The sequence below is a fragment of the Verticillium dahliae genome, genomic scaffold, assembly GCF_000150675.1.
Source record: "Verticillium dahliae VdLs.17 supercont1.21 genomic scaffold, whole genome shotgun sequence".
Taxonomy (NCBI): domain Eukaryota; kingdom Fungi; phylum Ascomycota; class Sordariomycetes; order Glomerellales; family Plectosphaerellaceae; genus Verticillium; species Verticillium dahliae.
The window spans coordinates 398,544-417,326 of NW_009276924.1; the positions used below are offsets into that span (position 1 = coordinate 398,544).

Sequence of the window (18,783 nt, forward strand, 5' to 3'; positions counted from 1 at the left end):
TCCGGTCGCAGACTGCAGCGCGACTGCGGTATTGGTTGGTGTTGAACTGTACTGTGCTCGGCCAAGGGCAAATGTCTCTCGAGGCTTGGAGATGACGAGCCAAGACCCGGTCAGTCTGCCAAAAGCGGTTGCTGGGATGAAGAGTGGATAGCTGGGAGCTCAAGCTGCAACCTCGAGCGGACCCACGATCAGGCATCCTTGTTAGTGCCGTCGAGCTGTGGCTGTGATTGTGGCTTGCGATTTCGCCCCTCACCCTCCACTCCACTTGCTCCAAGGTGGGGGTTAGGCCTGCTTCGTTGGCCGAATGCTGGCAAGTGACTGACAATCATTTCACTTAGTACCTAGTTGCGACTGCTGGTTGATCTCCTTCGAGATACCTATTAGGTGTGATAGGTACATCCCGAGCCTCCAGTATCCTTCAGTAAGCGACTGGTACATGAAGCTCAACGAGGTTTCCTGATTCGCAGCCTTCCTTCTATGCGAAGATTTCTGTCGACAATGGCGTCTTATAGCCCTCGGCGGTTTGCGCCTCTGAAGCAGGGTGCTACATCCGATGCTCCCCTCCTGAAAGGCGTTGTCTTTGACGTCGACGGTACACTGTGGTACGTCGCCTCCAACCCCACGACGTTCTCCGCATCATCAACCGCAAATGCTTACACCACATATCTAGTGAGCCGCAGACGTATATGTTCGGACAAATGCGCGACGCTCTTGGTATTACCAAATCCGTCGACATTCTCGACCACATTTACTCTCTTCCCACGCCCGAGGCCCAGGAGAAAGCAATGGAATCTATTCGCGCCATCGAGCGCGAGGCCATGGCCACCCAGGTCGCCCAGCCAGGTCTCGAGACACTCATGTCCTACCTTGACTCGCGGGGCATTCGCAAGGGCATATGCACGCGCAACTTCGATGCCCCCGTCGCTCACTTGCTCGGCAAATTTCTTTCAGGCAGCATGTTTGCGCCCATCGTCACAAGAGACTTTCGTCCACCCAAGCCGGATCCCGCAGGCATTTTGCACATTGCTCGAAGCTGGGGTCTCCTAAAAGAGGCGACCGAAACAGGGACGGAGGTAGAAGCTGATGCTTCAGGACTCATCATGGTTGGCGATTCCATCGATGACATGACCGCAGGCCGAAAGGCTGGTGCCACGACCGTGTTGTTAGCGAACGACGTCAATGTCCATCTAGTGGACCATGAGCATACTGACTTGGCCATTCGCCGGTTAGACGACCTTGTGCCCATTCTCGAGGAAGGTTTCGTTAGCAGGGACGCTGTCGTTGAGTAAAAAAACCAAACAACCTCGTAAATGTATATAAACCGTATGACTTCCCCTATGCAAAGGCCTATCATAACCCTGGAGAGGGCGAAGTGATGGGCTAAAGCCAGAACAGATCAGATAGACTTGACTTTTATGCAGATATTGATGAAAAAAAATCTTGATTGTGGTGTCTAAGTGACCTGCACGCCTGCAGTGACAACCCAGTCCTCGCGGTCTGGGTACCTGATTTCCCAATCTTCTATCAGATCATCCTCTGGACGACCCAGCAGAGCCACTTGTTCCAGACAGGCCTGTTCAACTATTTGATGGTACGCACAGTGAGTCGAATGTAATGACAGATCTCCAAGATAGACGGGCTCAATCCAAACGCCGAAAGATGCTGAAGAATGCCACACCAGGCAACGAGAGAGATGTACGAAGCTTTTGACGATGAGAAGGGGGAGAGTAGCCCTGTACCAAACTGATATGAAGGCCAAGAACATGAGCGTCACATTAGTCTGGCGACGTACATGTGACCTCTGCGTATGGCCTCCACTCATCATTGTAAGGACCCGGTCATCATGTCTTGGCTCCGTGGCGATATTTGTGAGGCAAGCTCTTCTGACCGGAGTAACAAGACAGTAAGCCTCGCAGAAAGCCGAAAATGGTGTTGAGCATGTGTAGGCTGTTTCGGATGCTGGCGTTTAATTCGAGGACCCATTGTAAACGTCATTCATGTAGCCTCTGTTGGACGGCGGCATGCCGAACGTAGCCTGCCTTCTATTCTCCCTACGGCCGTCGTCAGGGGTTCCTTTCCGGGGTGGCGGAGGCGGCAGGGGACCTCCGGGTGGTGCTGGGCGAACTGGGAGGCTAAAGGTGGCAGCACTGGCGCTGGCGGGGCCGGCACTATTGGGATAGTCACCGGCCTTGGGGATGGAATTGGTAGTGACAATCCTCTGTCCCATTCCCGGATGGCCTGGTCCTGTGGATCTTCCAGATGGCAGCCCGTTTCTAGTGGGAGATCGGTTGTGCGAAGGTCCGTACTGATCTCTTGGCGATATGATGCCAGCGCCAGCAATTGGAATCTCTCCCGAGGTGGGCGTATCGAATGGGCGGTCATCATTAGAGTTGTTATGGTACGTTGGTGAATCGCTTGAGTTTAGCAGCTCTCGTGTAGCAGGGGACAGTTGTGGAGCCAGGTGGGATTTGCGGTTGTCTCGCTCCATCATGCTGACCGCCCAGTCACGGAGATTAACGGGCGTTCTCTTGGCAGCCTGCACAAATGGATCACGATCCTGAGTGTTCGGTCAGACACTATCTCTTCGTATGGCACGGGAACGCGGTAGACATAGCGATTGGAGCAGGTACTTACAAACAACTCCTGGGGCGTGGACCGCTCCTCGGGGACTTTAGAGAGACACCTTTGAATCATATCCTCGAGGATAGAAGGGAATGCGTCACTCTTCGGCAGCTTCGGCGCGGGCTCGTGGACGATTTGCTGCAACAGGTCAAGAATACCAGCAGGGGCACCATCCCCATCCGATAGCTGCTCGCTTGCAGCGAACGGAAACTTTCCAATGGCGAGCTCCATAATTGTAAGGCCGAAACTCCAGACATCTGACTTGACTGTATACTTTTCGCCCTGGATACGCTCAGGGGCCATGTAGGTCGATGTGCCAACAAAAGTGTCTGCGACAGAGTTGACAAGCTCGCCAGAGACACCAAAGTCACACAACTTGATACTGCCCCTAGAGTTGACCAGAATATTGGAGGGTTTGATGTCTCGGTGCATGATGTGGTGCTTTGAGTAAAGGTACGTCAAGCCACCTAATGTAGCTTCAGCGATCTTGCCGAGCACATCGACTCGAATGGGACCAAAGACCCGCGAAACCCGGTCCAAAGAACTACGTCAATGTGTCAGACGTACGCCTACAACTCCAGGAACGAATAACTACTTACCCAACGTCCATGTATTCCATGCACATGATGACATCGTTGTTGTCGTTGAGGAATGCGCCGTAAAAGTTGACAATGTTTGCCGAGTGGCATCCATGCATAATCTGTAGCTCTCTTACTATACGTTTACGCATCTCCTTCTTCGCTTCCACGTGGATGACCTGTGCACCGTTAGCGTGATTGCCATCATCGACATGAGCATGAACAAAGCATCACCTTTCTGGCCATGACAGTTCCGGTAAGAACATGTCTAACCTTGCTGACCGTACCACCGTTGCCGGATCCCAGTTCTTTCAGGACTTCCAGGTCTTCTTGTTTCAGGTCCAGCTTGTACTCAATGCCAATCTCGAGTTGTGCGCTCTGATCGTTCCCGTCCTGATCACGGGAATCGTAGTCGTGTCTGCTGGTTTCGGCAGTCGGGGGCGGTTTGGGAGCAGCAGGCGTCAGGGCGAGGCCCTTGACGTTCTTGCGCTTCATCGAGCGCGGAGCGAAAGGATCGGGCATTTTGGGTGATGTGCGTGGCCGACCGGCGTTCGGAGGCGTCGATGGTTGTTGGGTAGCAATGGGCTTGAAGAAGCCGCAAGTCGGAGCCGGACAGATGTTCTAGCGAGGTGACTCTCTGCTGTCCGTAGATTGTCTTTCAAAGCAGAGATGAGGCGACAGACTGCGCCGAAGATGAATCGGTAGTTGCAAGTCGTTAGGTGTCGGCAGCCGATGGCATAGAGGGTGAGCGGATGAGCTGAGGCGCGGGGCAGTCGTTGCAATGTAGCACAGGATGGGCGGCGAATCTCGACTTCACGCTCGAAGTCGAGGTGAGATAAAGGAGACCTCGCGAGGCGTACGAAGCACAGGCTGCCAGAAAAGTGCGCGGCGTACCTGATGTTACGCTTTGGCGAGGTGTGGTGAGGAGGATGGAGCACTTAATCAGTGTCGTTCCCCTGGTCCCTTTCCGGTTGAGGTGGGGGTTTTATCGGGTACGACAAGTCGATAGTGCCGGAGCAGCAGCACCAAAGACCAGGGCGCTTAGGCGGTTAGGCAGGCGTACCGTTCAGGGGATGACAGAATGACAGAATGACAGGCACGCGGGACGTTGGTATGACAAGGTTACCCGCAGCGACGTATAGGCCTGAGATGTACGCAACAGCCGTGTGTCTTGGGAGACGTGTCAAGCTCAGCAAAAGCACAAGTCGCGAATCGGAAATGTGGCGTGTCAGCAGCGAGACGACGGGGATCCTGACACTTGCGGTGGAGCGACAAATGGGGGAAGGAGGGGATGCGGCCGGAGAGGGGTTTCGGATAGGAAGTTCGCTGGAGGAACGAAAGACGCGAGCAGCTAGGGGGCCCCCATAGACGCCTGGAGCGCCCCGAGCACCCATGGACCCGTCTGGAGTGTCAAGATCTGCCCTACGAGATGGGGACCTGTAAATTAATTAGGCCGCTTCCTTGCAGATTTGCTCGCATTTCCATTTGCTTCACCTCGAAGGAGACCATGAGCCCGTACCTTGCACCGCTTCGTAACCCGTGGCCTTCCGACCTTCGTATCCGACCAGGAGGTGGAGGGCCTGGCTCATCAGAGCAGCTTACTATCCTGCGTCACAAATCATATGTCACGCACCCTTCGTCCCCAACAGCCAACGATGTCAAAGCATCCAACTTTCTTCACGACGTGGGCTCTGCCATGGCCAAAACGGGCTTGTGTCTCAAGTGACAGCACCCCAGCTTATTGGTCGTTCTGATGCAATGCCCTACAAATCTCTCCGACTGCCATATTGCCTGGACTGAGTGCCTGTCCAACAGCAGCGAGGAGCGAGCCGTGACGAGGAGTGCATGAGTGACTAAACGCAGCCAATCCTCATCACTGGTTCAATCTTCGTCATCACGCGAAACCATCGTCTCGCTGCGCTTCGGCCCGTGATGCGTCTGATGCCAATGTGATGGTAATGGCACTTTAGTCGCTAGCTCAGCGCGAAACGAACCTCTTGTCAGCCACAACCAGTACTTAGTTCTGCCCAACCATCGCCGTTAAGAGGATCTCACGTTGCAGTTGGCCATAGGGTACTCGCGAATTGGAGTGGGCTTCACAAGAATGCACTCACATAGGTAGCCGTGGCAGCCGGGTTGCCCAAGGTTCAGGTCTCAGGTCACTCGACCAGTCATTGACACTCTGTCGCTGATTCCCTGCAGCTGCGACGTGAATATTGACGCCGGGACATCATTCCTGTTGCTCCAAAATTGAAAAAAAAGCCCAAGTTCTCCCACGCATGTCAAGCTTGTCCATAAATGTATGGGATCGTTGGATATCCTCTAGTCAGGTTGCGAATGCAAATCAAGTACCTTTGCTTCTAATATCGACCAGGAAACCTGGTACCCCAAACCAAGCATCCTTCTACGGCGAGTGCAGACGTAATCTTGACATGACTATAGTTAAAAGTACTGAGTCTATCTGCATTATAAAGAACAACAATCAGGGAAAATAAGAAGTGTAGGAAGTATTGCCAATGTTTCTGTGCTTGACGCCTACCTAAGTATCCATGGGTGTGGCAAAAGGAGTCACACGCCCAAAAGGTGACCTCATTTTGAACCGTTATACTGTATCTAACATGGATTTGAAACTACCAAAAGTAGTATTGTAGTTGGATAGTTTGCCAATTGTTTACGACCTTGATTTTTAGAGCATCTGATCAAGATCTGAGGTGTTGAGAAGGTGCTGAAGCTTAAGGGACTTGTCTGGGTGATGCACGCGTTTGGCGTATGTAGAGTGCGACTTAATCTGTCACGCTTTTGGTAGGTACGTACCGTGCCTTAGGTAAGTAGGTACCAAGCTTTGGGTTGGCTTATGTTATTTGGAGTATGGCACCTTTATGCATCATAGCTCTTGAAAGGAAATCGTTATACAAGAGCACATTTTCGCCCAATTGAATCTTACTACGCCAGTACAAGCACCAGCAGCATTGCAAGCTGAGGCTCGAGCCTTCCCTGAAAAGTTGGGTTCACGAACATACACGTTCCTTTCACGCGTCAAAGTGTTAAGGCACTGCCTCACCACGTCTCCCCACAACAGCCCGAAATCTACAACAATTTCGGCGATTCATCAATCAACACGGCATTTGTTCTTTGGCTAGAGAACCTAGCGGACGAGAAAGGTGGCCACACAGTACGAGCGGCGACCGCACTTGCACGATCGGCTTCTTGCCTACTGAGAGCATAGCTCAACAGCGCTCGGCGCAGAACCTGTGGCCCAACATGAGCAACTCCATGCGAGACCTGATTAGCGGCGAAGCCGAGCTAGACGATGATGAAGAAGACGACTCATACGGAGAGGAGGATGGCGAGCGCCGCACCTCCAAGGCACGAACAAACGCCCTGGAGGACTCGTCAGAAGAAGAAGACGATGACGACGATGAAGAAGAAGCTGCCAAGGTAAATTGAATTGAGTGATTCTGCCGTGCAGTGGGCGATACTGATTTTGCCATAGATTCGCGAGGGCTTCATCGTTGACGAAGACGAAGATGAAGAAGATGAAGGTGACGATTCAGATGCTCGTGAGCGCGTTGTAAAACGTAAAAGGGAACATCGCGATCGGGAAGAGGAAGCGCAACTTGACGACGAAGACCTGGAACTGATAGGAGAACAAGTCGAGCGCAAGAAGCCGTCCGAGGTATGTATACACGCATCCTGCAGTCGTTGTCTGCACTGTAAAGCTGACCTCGACAAAAGCCCAAGTTCAAACGTCTCAAGAGAGGCCATCGAGACGATAGCGAACGTCCTCCCGAGCGCCGCGGGCTCGAGGACATGTTTTCCGATGACGAAGAGGACAGCAACGAACGACCATACGGGCGGCCGAGCTTCCGAGCACAAGCAGACGAATTCGACGACTTCATCGAAGAGGACTTCCCTGAGGACGAGGAGGCACGCATGCAGCGACTCGAAGATGCAGAAGTTGCGCGTCCTCGCGATAAGGGTGTATCTGGCGTGGTCGACACCACCGGTCTCGACAAGGATGCCCTGGAAGACTTTGAGGCCATCTTTGGCAATGGTGAAGACTACGACTGGGCACTGCAAATGGAAGAGGAAGAGGGAGAGAGGGAGCGTGAGGAACAGGTGATTGAGCTGAAGGACGTTTTCGAGCCCTCGCAACTTACCGAGAAGTTGCTTACGGACGAAGACAACGAAATCCGAACACTTGACGAGCCCGAGCGATTCCAACTCGACAGGAAGCCCTTCAAGCACCTGCAGCTCACTGCCGAGCAATTTAAAGAGGAGGCACGTTGGATCGCGAACCTTCTGTGGCCGAAGAAGATGCTCCAGGGAGACCTACTCGGGCCCTTCACCAAGGCGATTGGCAAGGTCCTTGAGTTCTTTGTGGTTGATGGCGTCGAAGTGCCGTATGTCTTCCAACACCGCAAGGACTACCTCATCCATACCAAGAAGACGCGCAACCCTGCGCATCGGGATGACCCCGATGCTCCGGAATTCATCCTCAACGCCGATAAACTACTGACCCAAGACGACTTGTGGCGCATCTTGGAGCTCGACATCAAGTTCCGATCGTTGATGGAAAAGCGGAACGCTTTAGAAAAGACGCTTGATAACCTCAAAACTGAAATGGGCGTCAATGATGACATCCTTGAGGACATGATCACGCAAGCTGCGAACATGGAAGAGCTCCAAGATCTACAAGACTATCTCAACTTCCAGTATGCCGCGCAGCTGAAAGACCTTGCTTCTATGAATGGAAGTGCCAAACAGACCAAGCGGCCCGGCTCCAAAGGCGCGCTGTTCGACAAGGTACGGAGGAGTAGGGTTTACGACTTTGTTCGTGCATATGGTATCACACCGGACCGACTCGCGCGGAACGCACTCAGGGAAGGGCCCAAGGTCTGGGCCGATGACGATAACGAGTTGCCTGATAACCTTGCCGATCAATACATCGACGAGGACTTCCCCACGGGCGACAGCGTACTGCAAGCCGCCCGTCAGATGTACGCTGAGGAGCTCTTTGTGAGCCCCCGTATGCGCAAACATTTCCGAGCCAACTTCTACGAAATGGGGGACATCAGCTGTCGTCGCACTGAAAAAGGCTTGCGGAAAATTGACGAATCTCATCCATTCTACGAGATCAAGTACCTTACTCACCAAAGCTTTGGTGATATGGCCCGCCAACCACACTTGTTTCTCAAGATGATGAAGGCTGAAGAAGACGGCTTGATTGAGGTCAAAGTCAGTATGGAGAATGACGAAGGTTTCAAACGCAACCTCCGACAAGAGTTTGTGTCCGACAACTACAGTGAGCGCGCAGACAGGTGGAATGACGAGAGGACCAAGGTTCTTGAGCTTGCCGTTCCCCGTCTCCTCAAGCACGTTGCCAAAGGTGTAAAGGAGTCGGTGCGCACTGCCTGCCAGGACGAAGTGCTCACCACATGCCGCGAGGAATACTCGAAGAAGATCGACCAATCACCTTACAAGCCGAAGGGCATGGTTTTGGGTACTACGCCGCGCGTTCTGACATTCTCGAACGGCATGGCTGACCCTGGCCGTGACGCGACATGTTGGGCCTGGATGGACGAAGAAGGCCGCTTCGGAGATCATGGCAGGTTCGATAACTTTACACGAAACGATGCCGCTCGCGAAGAGTTCGTGGAGCTTGTCAAACTGCGGCGTCCAGATGTCATTGGTGTCAGTGGTTGGTCGGCAGACACCCATAAGCTTGTTCGCGAACTTGAGAACATCATCAGCGACAAGGGTCTGATGGGTCCTGAGTTTGACGACCCTGAGACCGACGAATATCGTGCCGAGCTGCTTGAGGTCATTGTAGTGAATGACGAGGTCGCTCGACTATACAAAGACAGCCCGCGTGCTGTCGCCGACCACCCCTTACTTGCCCCTCTCACACGGTACTGCATCGGACTGGCAAGGTACATGCAGAACCCTCTGAAGGAATATGCCGCTCTTGGCAAGGATATAACTTCCCTCGCCTTCCACCCCTGTCAGCAGCTGCTACCCCAGGACAAGCTGCTGAAGAACTTGGAGTTTGCCATGGTTGACATGGTTAATCTGTGCGGTGTCGATATTAACGAGGCTGTTGGAGATTCTTACACGGCCAACCTGCTTCCCTACGTTGCTGGTCTTGGTCCTCGTAAGGCAACGAGTGTGCTGAAAGCCATCAGTGCCAACGGTGGCTACGTCGCCAGTCGAGCCGAGCTCGTTGGAGACATCGACAGTGGTAAGATTCCCGTGGTCGGACCCCGAGTATGGAACAACTGCGCCAGTTTCCTCTTCATCCACTTCGAGTCAACGAACCCGACTTCCGATCCCCTCGACAACACACGTGTGCATCCGGAAGACTATGAGCTTGGCCGCAAGATGGCAGCTGATGCCCTTGAACTCGATGAAGAGGATGTCAAGGGCGAGACGGATCAGAATGGCCCCGGGGCCATCGTGCGCAAGCTCTTTAAAGATGACGCCCAGGAAAAGGTTAACGAACTTATTCTGGAGGAGTACGCCCAGCAATTGGAGGACAAGTACAGCCAGAAGAAGCGTGCGACTCTGGAGACTATTCGTGCGGAGCTCCAGGCACCATACGAGGAGCTGCGTCGTAACTTTGTCACGCTTGCTGATAGCGAGATCTTCACTATGCTTACGGGCGAGAGCAAAGAGTCTCTCGCAGTGGGCATGATCATCCCCGTGAATGTTAGGGTTGTGAAAGACGAATTCGCTATTGTCAAGCTTGACTGCGGAATCGAGGGCAGGGTCGAGCCCAACGAACACGACAGGAATATTGGCATGGGCATCAAGGGCGTCATTTCGGTCGGACAGACAGTACAAGCGAAGCTTGTGTCGGTTGAGTACAAGAACTTCCTGGCTAAGCTCTCCATTGACGAGAGGGACATTAAAAACGGCTATCGGAAACACATGTATCATCCCCACGGTACATGGGATGAGCGACTAGAGGCCGATGACAAGGAGGAACTCCGTGAAAAAGACAAGAGCACTGGGCGAACGCAAAGGGTCATCAACCACATGCTGTTCAAGCCCTTCAATGGCATGGAGGCGGAGCAGTGGCTCGGTACCCAACCCAACGGCGAGAAGGTTATTCGCCCCTCGTCCAAGGGTAACGACCACCTTGCTATTACGTGGAAGGTCGCCGACGGCGTATTCCAGCACGTGGACGTCCTCGAGCTGCAGAAGCCCAACGACTTCTCCCTCGGCCAACTACTTCGTGTTGGCAAGATGACGTACAAAGATCTTGATGAGCTGATTCACGGCTACATCGAGGGCATGGTCAAGAAGGTTGACGAGATGATGCAACACGACAAGTTCGACAAGCGCTCAAGGGCAGACGTTGGTAAGTGCTGCAAGACCCCAATAACTACGCGTGGTCGCCCAGTTGTATAATGTATCGTGACTGACCCCCGCACAGAAAAGTGGCTTACCACTTATATCGACGCCAACCCCACGCGCTCTGCGTATGCCTTCTGCATCAACCCTAAGCATCCAGGATACTTCTGGCTTTGCTTCAAGGCGAACAAGTCTTCGCGGGTGAATGCCATGCCGGTCAAGGTCCACCATGAGGGATACGAGCTGCTGAAGAACCAGTACCCAGACATGAGAGGTCTCTGCAACGGTTTCAAGATTCTGTACTCAAACGAGATGCAGAGGCTCCAGAAACAGCAGCAGCGGTAGAGAGGCTCTGGTACCATCATGAATAGCGATCATGTCCCTGTTGACGCTATCTTGCCCGATCTGCCGCCCAAGCAGCCGATGAGAGCGGCGCTCAAACCGCAGCAGGAGGAGTTTATAAAGGAAAGGTGGAAGCCATGACATAGGTAGGGGGCTGCATGGGACGTGGGTGACTAGAAGCTAGCCCTGTTCACTCAGTCATCGAGATGATTCAGCCAGCTGGGGTAAGGGGCTTTGTTTGAGAAACTGTTGTAACACTACGCACGAAAAGCAAGATGAATTGCTTTAGCTCGGCCTACCTGGTTGGCCGATATACATAGATCGATGAACTGCTCACTGAACTCGCCGCCCGCGCAAGAAGCCTATCTGCCAGTTTCGCATCTCGGGAAGTCATTGACTTCGCCAAAGCATGTGGGACATGTCTTCGTCTTCGTCGTGCAGGACAATGAGACGCCAATCCGCCCTAATTTCTGGTGATGACAATTTGCAAGGAATACGACCTGGGCTCAACACACTTCGTGCCGCATTAAACACTGATTCGAAGCAGCATCGTTAAAAAGGGTATTGTATTCTTGAATGACTCGATGACATGGCTGCCGTTCTCTGCAGTAGCCTCATGCCTAAGCCTCCTGGTACTTTACTTGCAGAGAATCCATGTTGTGAGCCAGGCCTGAGCTGTGAAAGCATTGATCTCAACGGGCCAACAAAGCCTGCGCCATACCTGTTTGGTTTTGTCGACTTTGCGCAGCTAACATCTCCCAGGTGTTCCAAGGTAAACTAAAGTACATGCCGCACTATGCGGTTCATTCCATGTAGAGGGCAGATTTCCTGTTGTCTCTATCGCTAGGAGGACGAGTCTGTTTTGAATAGTTGGGATTGGACCTCTGCTGGCAAGTAGGCACTTGCACGCGTAGATGGCTGACTTTGCGATGACCGACGGGCCTGATCTAGGTCGTAGTCAGCCTAAGCTCATACAATACACTCGCTTGATTGGGAAGATATAAAAGCATTTCAGACAATTTGAGAAGATATTAAACGCGGTTTGTGTCGGCATCACACCTCAGTTGAGCTTCAGGTCGAGACCCGTTGCTCCCAAGGTGCTTCGCTGGCCCCGCGTGCGTCATCATGGTCGAGGGAAAAACCAGAAACATGCAAAAAAAACACTACTGACCTTGGATCGCGCGCTGTTCTGTAGGCCACGTAGTATGCTGGGGTCGAGGAGTGCTTCAAGTCTCTGGCCTAAAGTTCCCCCTCTTCTCCTTCATAGCAAGCACTTTCTGCCTGTCCTCGTCGAACTTCTTCAGCAGCAGTGCTTGCTCGGCCTTGCGCCTCTCGCGCAGCTGGAATCGGTAGAAGTCCTTTGTCTCGTCCTTCTTCTTGGCCGCACGGTCGACCATCTTCTGTCGTGCCGCCTCGGCCTCGTTCTTTGTCGCAGGGGTTGCGCGTCCGCCACGCGTGACGGTGACGAAACCATCCTCATCTGGCTCATTCCGCAGTCTCTTGGCTGTCTCGGCCGCCTCCTTCTCCTTGCGATTGAACACGTTGAAGAAGGCGTGCACCGACTTCTGCGTCGCCGCCTTGTCGGCCCTCGACAGCTGCAGGTGAGCCGCAACCCACGGTGCGCCCAGCCCGGGTGAGTCGCTGGCAACCCCCTCACCCCAAACAGGCATCTTGTTCTTCTTCTTGGCCTTTCCAATGGCCTTCAGCACCTGGTCGACACTCTTCTCATCGGCCATTAGAACGATGGCGCTGCCGCCGCTCTTGTGTATCCTGCGCGTCCACGTCTCGGGCAGCAGTGCCAACTCCTCCTCGCGCGCGTGCTCTTCGGCCTCCTGTTCATCGCGCTTCCTCTTCTTGACGATCGCAGATATCTTAGCGGCCGAGGCGGGATCGAGCTCGAGCCGCCTCCTGCGCTCGCCCTCAAAGGCGATGCTCTCGAAGCGGCCGGGGCCGACGAGGTGGCTGAAGACGGCGCGAAAGTGTGCTTCTGACGCATCGACTGGAACATTCTTCAAGAAGAGACTCCGACCATCTATGGCAGTTGGGATCTTGGGCGTGTTTCGTCGAAGTCGAATTTCGTGGATGGCAGTAATGGGGCACGAGGGCACCGCCGGCATTTGGATTGGGAAGACGGTGAAGCCATCCTCCGTTTCTTCGGGCGCCATGTTTCTATCTTTCTCCTGTTGGCTATCGGCGTTCGCAATATGGTGTCGTTGAAGGTCTAAGGTGTGACGGAAAGAGCGAGCAGCTGCGTTGCTGGATCCATCGAGACTGGTTGAACTGGGCAATGGAGCAAAAGGCAGCTCCAAAAAAATGAGGAAGTAAAAGATAAGGCTACTGGTGGGTCGAAGTTCCCATGCTTTTCTCCAGTCAACCACTAGCAATGCATGGATAAGACCCAGCTTGCTCCACTCCATGATGGCTTCACTCTACGAATAAGGTAAGGTGCCTTACACCTCAACCACAATCCTCCCGATTCCACGGCTGACACAGCTCAGCATGGAACTTTCTTTTTGTTCCGTCGTCAATGCGGTGCCTCTGTGTTCGATTGTCCCATCCTTCAGATTGATCTTGCAAGTTCCGCAATTACCCACTTCGCAGCTGCTCTCCACTTGATCACCTCCAAACTCTCTCTTCAGGACCTCTAGTAGCGTTTCTTCCTGAGTCACATGTACGATCTTACCAGCTCGATTGGCTACTTCCACATCAAATGGGTCGCCTGTGGTGTCTGCTGAGAAAGCTTCGTAGTGAACTTCGTTCTCATCCACGCCAAATTCCTGGACGGCTCTGCGACCAGACTCAATCATGCGAGTCGGACCACAGAAGTACAGCTGGCTATTCCACTTGAGCGTTCGCACAATCTCGCGAATGTCCAGGCGCTGGCCTTTGGACTTGTCGTAGAGTTTGACGCTGGCGCCTAGCTTTTCAATGCGCTGTCGAAAAGGCACATCATCTGCCGAACGCACAGCATAATGCAGCTCAATGTTGTAATTGATGCTGTGGTACGCCTCCAGTGAGGCCAGAAACGCTGTAATACCGACTCCGCCAGCGACAAAGACGTGGTTGCTCGCCGCGTTAGCATTGGGAACGTCGTTTGTGAACCTGCCCACCTGGACCACAGCGTCCGGCCCGGGTATGACGCTGTGAAGCCACTTCGATCCGCCTCGCGAGTCGTCCTCCAATGCAACACCTAGCTCAAAGCACTGATGATTTCCCGACACGACGGAATAAGACCGCTGCAGGCCATTGGGAAGGAGGAGCTTCACATGGGCGCCGTTGGGGATCTGTTGCTCCTCCTCGTCAATGGGCACGCGAAGCTTGAGAAGAAAGGACGCGATGCGGGGTGTTTGCGTCGTCTTCTCAGCGATGTAGTACTCGCGCCAGACTTCCCCCTTTTCCGTCTCCCCCTTGCGCTTCGCTCTAGCCTTGGCCTTGGCCACTCTCTTCTGGAAGGCGCCACGGCTCTCCTCGCCCATTGCTTCGATGGCCGCCAGCTCCTCATTCGCCGCTAGGTCCTCCTGGTTCCGGTGTAGAAACTCTTGCCCTCGTTCAATAGTCCACTTGGGCCACTGACGTTCAATCAGGGTCATGCTGTCTCCTGCCTTGACGTTTCCTTCTTTCAAGACGCGGTAGTACCAGCCCGTACGGCTCGATCGAAATGTCTTCGGCGCAAAATTCTTGAGTTGGAAGCGATGGTTAAGCTTGAAGCATGGCTGGCGTGGGAGGCTGACTTGCAGTACGACAGAGTCGCCCACGGCCCATTTGTCGCCGATGCAGACGTTGCGCTCATTCAAGTGGCGCGTGACGAGGTTCTCGCCAAAGCCCCCGGGACGGAAACGACCTGCAGCGGACGGGTACTCACGCTGCCAACCCAGATAGTGGGAACTGCAGTCTGTAGGGTCAAGTCAGCATCTGTCTCACCTCCTCCAAGGTGACGACCTGCACGTTGCCAGGTCACTTACACCCATGGACAGCCTTGTCCACCCCACCATGAAAGGTTGGATCATGCTCGTCGCCGTCGAGACCTAAGCGGGTCACACGCACAGAGTCGGTGCACACACATTTGTCGATTCCGCTTTCAATCTGGAGCCCGGGCATCTTTTTCATCTTACTCGTTCTTACTTCGAGGATCCTATCGGTCGTGCATTCTGACCATAAGTCGATATCCTTGCTATCCTGTGTCGTCATGGTCGGCCGACGACTGTAGTCTTCTGATTCGTCTTGGGATATCTCTCGTCTCTTGGTCTACGTGGCAGCTTGCTGAGACAGCACCAAGAGTCAACTTGAGACAGGGATGGTGTTGCAGGAAGAAGGCGCCAGGCTGTGCTGATTCCTGAGCGTCGCTGGCTGATGACGATTCGCGCCGCAAGTAAACCTCTTTGCGGAGGTCATGATTGGGCGTGAACGGCATTGAACAGTGGGGAACCACCTCAACATTGGTGGCAGTGTAAAGGTACCTTAGGTAACCAACCCATTCTTGCCATTCAACACAGCACACACTTCAGATCAAGCACGATTGCCTTCCTCCTCGTCTACGAAACGGCGAGTATGTGGCACATGATACAAGAAGGAGTTGGGAACATTTAATGGTTCAAGGACACAGGACACGCCGGTTTGATTTTTGGCCCCCAAATTGACCCCGCATCTCAAAGATGCTGAAGGCACGCCCTCTGTCTGACTGGTGTGGTGACGCCTGCGTTTCTTGAGCCTTAACACAGCCTGAACAAGTCATTGCGGAGCAGGCTGTGGCTTTTGAACTGCGGGCGTTCTCTGTCGCGATGGTCAATCCGACTGGTTTTTCTGCCCCACCTCTATCACCAGTGGCCTGAAGAGGCAACAACCAAGGGTGTTGCCGTGAAGAGGGATATGAGTGGCAGAATGTCGAGCATGTGTCGACAGAGGAGGGACAGGTGATGCATCCAGAACAGCCAGGGCCCCAAAGGACGTGTCGTGAGGCTCACCTTCCTTCTCACATTCCCTTCATTGGACCCTTCCTACTATTCACGACCCCGCTTTCCCGAAACAACTTGACACTCCTGCAATCCTGGTCACAAACCTGCTCAGGGTAAGTCTGTCTGGAGATTCCTTGTACCTGCATCCCTGCCAGGATGCAATACATTACAATGTCCTCGCCGGCAGGCCCCTACGGACTGGTCCCAATTGGCTCGGTGACAGACGGCCTGCAGGTAGCATCACATCGCATCTAGGCTCCATGCGCTGTTCACTTGTCATCAAAAGCAAGCTTTCCCTGCGATGGTTGAGCAGAGCCGCATCCCGTATAAATCAACGGGGCGATGCTCAGGAAATGGGTGGGTGGAACACAACTTGAGCGACGGTGCCTAGAATACCTACCTACCTCTAGGTAATTAGGCCGTGGGTTCCTCTTGCCCACAGAGTATAACGAGGGCGCTTTGCATGGTGGTCGCTCCCTCGCCGCAAGATTTCGAACACGCGGGCCTGCATCATTGTATCGTTCATCGAATTCCCATCTTTAAGTCCCCGACGAGAAGACATGTACCAGTAACAACCGTTCCAGGAATGATATAGAGCATCTTTCACTGCATTCATTGGATGCCCTCACCGTTCACATCCGCCGGCATACGCGATCTCTTATCAAACCCCGACTCTGTGACGTTGACAACAAAGTGCTTCAATGGCAAGGCTTGATCGGCTTCCTTTCGAGGTTCTGGCCATCATAGCCGCCGATCTTGCCCCCCGGGACATACACAGTACGAGTCTAACTTGTCATCGCCTGAACTGGGCTCTCATGCATAACGATTATATCGCCAAAAAGACCCTCCAGGCAAGTAGACCCGCGCAAGTAATCGACGGCTGTCCGGCTGATCGATTTTTCTAGGTATATGCTCCGTTCTCAGTGGAACTCAAAGATGCCTCTTCGCGGAATTTCCATGGCTCATACGCTCACGGCTTGCGACGCTTCGTCAAGCGGCAATTGGCCGTGAGGACCGCCAACCCCTTCTTTGCCGGCGTTGTTGCCATGGTAGATGCCTTTGTCTACTCCAATGGCATGCTATGTTATACGTCACATGACCGAGGAACCGTCATGAATACTTTGCGGCTTCTCGACTTGCGCCAACCTTCGTCAGCCGAGATAGTCATCCACCTGACACACATCGGATTTGGGGGAAGCGTTTGGAACTTGAAGCCCCTAGTTGAGCCAATCTATTACGCAGACGGATTCGTGTCGTGCATCTTTAGACCCACCAGTACGTCCCAAACGAAGCAGAATACACACAGCACACTGTTGGTCTTTCGTCCTGCAAGCAATCAATTGGTTTTGACATATCCGTTGGCACGTCCTGGGCAAGAAGACTTTTGCTTTGTCCGCAACAACAGCGAGCAAGTATGGATCGGAGAATGGGAAAACGTCGCCGATGGCCGCGGTTGTCTTGTTCTGCAGTTGTTCGACGTACCCAGCCGCACCTGGAAACTGCCGCAAGTTCGGACGCCAGCACCAGTAGGGGATGAGCTGGGCAAAACTGTGTGTGTGGAGATTATCGGAAACTACATGTATGTCGTTTCCAACTCGGCGACCTCGAATGCCAACCAAGCTCGTGATGCAGACTGGATGTCGCATTACTATGCAGTTAGGTTCCCCCTGGCAGCGCCCCAGAAACTCGAGGTTGCCCCCAAGGAAGGCCTCTGGCGCAGAAATCACAAGGAGGGGCCGATTCATGGCACGACCATTAGTCTGGAGACCGACACGCACACCGGCAAGTTGGTTATCGTCGAGGTCCGGAAAGAAAGCCCAGAGGCTGTTTGGCCTCCAGTGACTACATCCTACAAGACCTTTCTCGACTTTGCCCCTGCTGCTTGCAGCAATCCACCAGTGGCTTGCAAGGAGCAGGCCTCGGGCTTCCGCGAAGCCTCACTCGTCCACACACTTGAAACCTCTCAGCGATACAGTTCATATAGACCATACATCCGCTCATACCATCAAGACAGCGAGAGCTTTCTGGAAGTCTTTCCATATTATGCCACTGTTTCAGGCGGCGAGATCAGCTCTCCAACCCAGTCCTGGCTCCGACTACGATCTGTTACGAAGAGCAGTGAGGCCATGCCGGCCGCATTCTGGCCCGTTGGAGCGACGCCAAATCTTCACACGAAGTTGAACCCATACTTTGCCCTCAACCCACGTTACCCTGGACGTTTCCAGGTACAAGGGACAGCGGACGACAGATCCATCGTATACGCCTTGGGGGAACGAGGTCCCAATGTACTGAGGCCAGTTGTTCTACTATCCTTCGACCCTGGCTACAGACACAGGTGGAGGTAGAAGACGAACAAGTGTCGCGTCGCGCACAGAATCAGAGCGTTGTTTAGGTCCCAGCGCCATCAAGTAGCGAATTATAAATGTGGAAAAGCATTCAAGGCCAAGGAAACATCGAATCCCCCCTCCCTTTCTCAAGAGAAGGCTGGCCCGCCATTGATAATTGAGGCGTATTCACGGCCCTCGGCTCGTGTACCTCTGGGTGCAATAGCAAATCAATTTCCAATGTGATTTCAATGACCACCCTCCACGAAAATCATACATTCACAGCTGACGCCATGCCCATGCATGTTGTGGCGAACAATATAAATCCACTAGATGATATGTGTCGGGCAGGCACCAGAGGCCACATCCCACACCACCACACCCCCGTCTCTACCCCGGTTCAACTAAGCAACGCCTGCTCTCCATCAATACAAGAAGATGGAATCCGAAACAAACAAGACAGCCTACCCGTCATAAAGTCTTTCGATTTATCCCTGAGTCTTCGGAGAAACGATGCAAGGCCGGGCTCGCTCCCACCCTAGCCGGTTCGAATCCGCTGTCCCCCTTTCTGCATGCGCCAAGTGTCCCATATGCAATCCACCCCTCAAG

The 18,783-nt window shown here is 53.5% G+C and overlaps 6 protein-coding genes across 6 annotated transcripts; 3 read left to right on the forward strand and 3 right to left on the reverse strand.

The window, feature by feature from the left end:
• Window positions 1-382: 382 nt before the first annotated feature.
• VDAG_08625 (uncharacterized protein) lies at window positions 383-1,289 on the forward strand (the record flags this gene model as incomplete). The annotated part of the gene is made up of 2 exons (XM_009652934.1): window positions 383-602; window positions 671-1,289. The coding sequence occupies exons 1-2, from the start codon at window positions 499-501 to the stop codon at window positions 1,287-1,289; spliced, it is 723 nt and encodes a 240-aa protein (XP_009651229.1). The 5' UTR covers window positions 383-498.
• Window positions 1,290-1,966: 677 nt separating this feature from the next.
• On the reverse strand, window positions 1,967-3,722 carry VDAG_08626 (dual specificity protein kinase FUZ7; the record flags this gene model as incomplete). The annotated part of the gene is made up of 4 exons (XM_009652935.1): window positions 1,967-2,557; window positions 2,635-3,166; window positions 3,222-3,379; window positions 3,435-3,722. 4 exons carry the CDS (start codon window positions 3,720-3,722, stop codon window positions 1,967-1,969), a joined length of 1,569 nt encoding a protein of 522 aa, XP_009651230.1.
• Window positions 3,723-6,473: 2,751 nt separating this feature from the next.
• Window positions 6,474-11,248, forward strand: VDAG_08627 (transcription elongation factor SPT6; the record flags this gene model as incomplete). The annotated part of the gene is made up of 4 exons (XM_009652936.1): window positions 6,474-6,638; window positions 6,694-6,876; window positions 6,936-10,563; window positions 10,639-11,248. The coding sequence occupies 4 exons, from the start codon at window positions 6,474-6,476 to the stop codon at window positions 10,899-10,901; spliced, it is 4,239 nt and encodes a 1,412-aa protein (XP_009651231.1). The 3' UTR covers window positions 10,902-11,248.
• Window positions 11,249-12,124: 876 nt separating this feature from the next.
• Window positions 12,125-13,063, reverse strand: VDAG_08628 (meiotic recombination protein DMC1; the record flags this gene model as incomplete). Its single annotated transcript, XM_009652937.1, has 1 exon — window positions 12,125-13,063. One exon carries the CDS (start codon window positions 13,061-13,063, stop codon window positions 12,125-12,127), a length of 939 nt encoding a protein of 312 aa, XP_009651232.1.
• A 112-nt stretch (window positions 13,064-13,175) lies between these two features.
• VDAG_08629 (phenoxybenzoate dioxygenase subunit beta) lies at window positions 13,176-15,086 on the reverse strand (the record flags this gene model as incomplete). Its single annotated transcript, XM_009652938.1, has 2 exons — window positions 13,176-14,790; window positions 14,861-15,086. The coding sequence occupies 2 exons, from the start codon at window positions 15,084-15,086 to the stop codon at window positions 13,349-13,351; spliced, it is 1,668 nt and encodes a 555-aa protein (XP_009651233.1). The 3' UTR covers window positions 13,176-13,348.
• Window positions 15,087-16,551: 1,465 nt separating this feature from the next.
• On the forward strand, window positions 16,552-18,301 carry VDAG_08630 (uncharacterized protein; the record flags this gene model as incomplete). Its single annotated transcript, XM_009652939.1, has 2 exons — window positions 16,552-16,705; window positions 16,775-18,301. The coding sequence occupies 2 exons, from the start codon at window positions 16,552-16,554 to the stop codon at window positions 18,193-18,195; spliced, it is 1,575 nt and encodes a 524-aa protein (XP_009651234.1). The 3' UTR covers window positions 18,196-18,301.
• Between the last annotated feature and the right edge of the window lie 482 nt (window positions 18,302-18,783).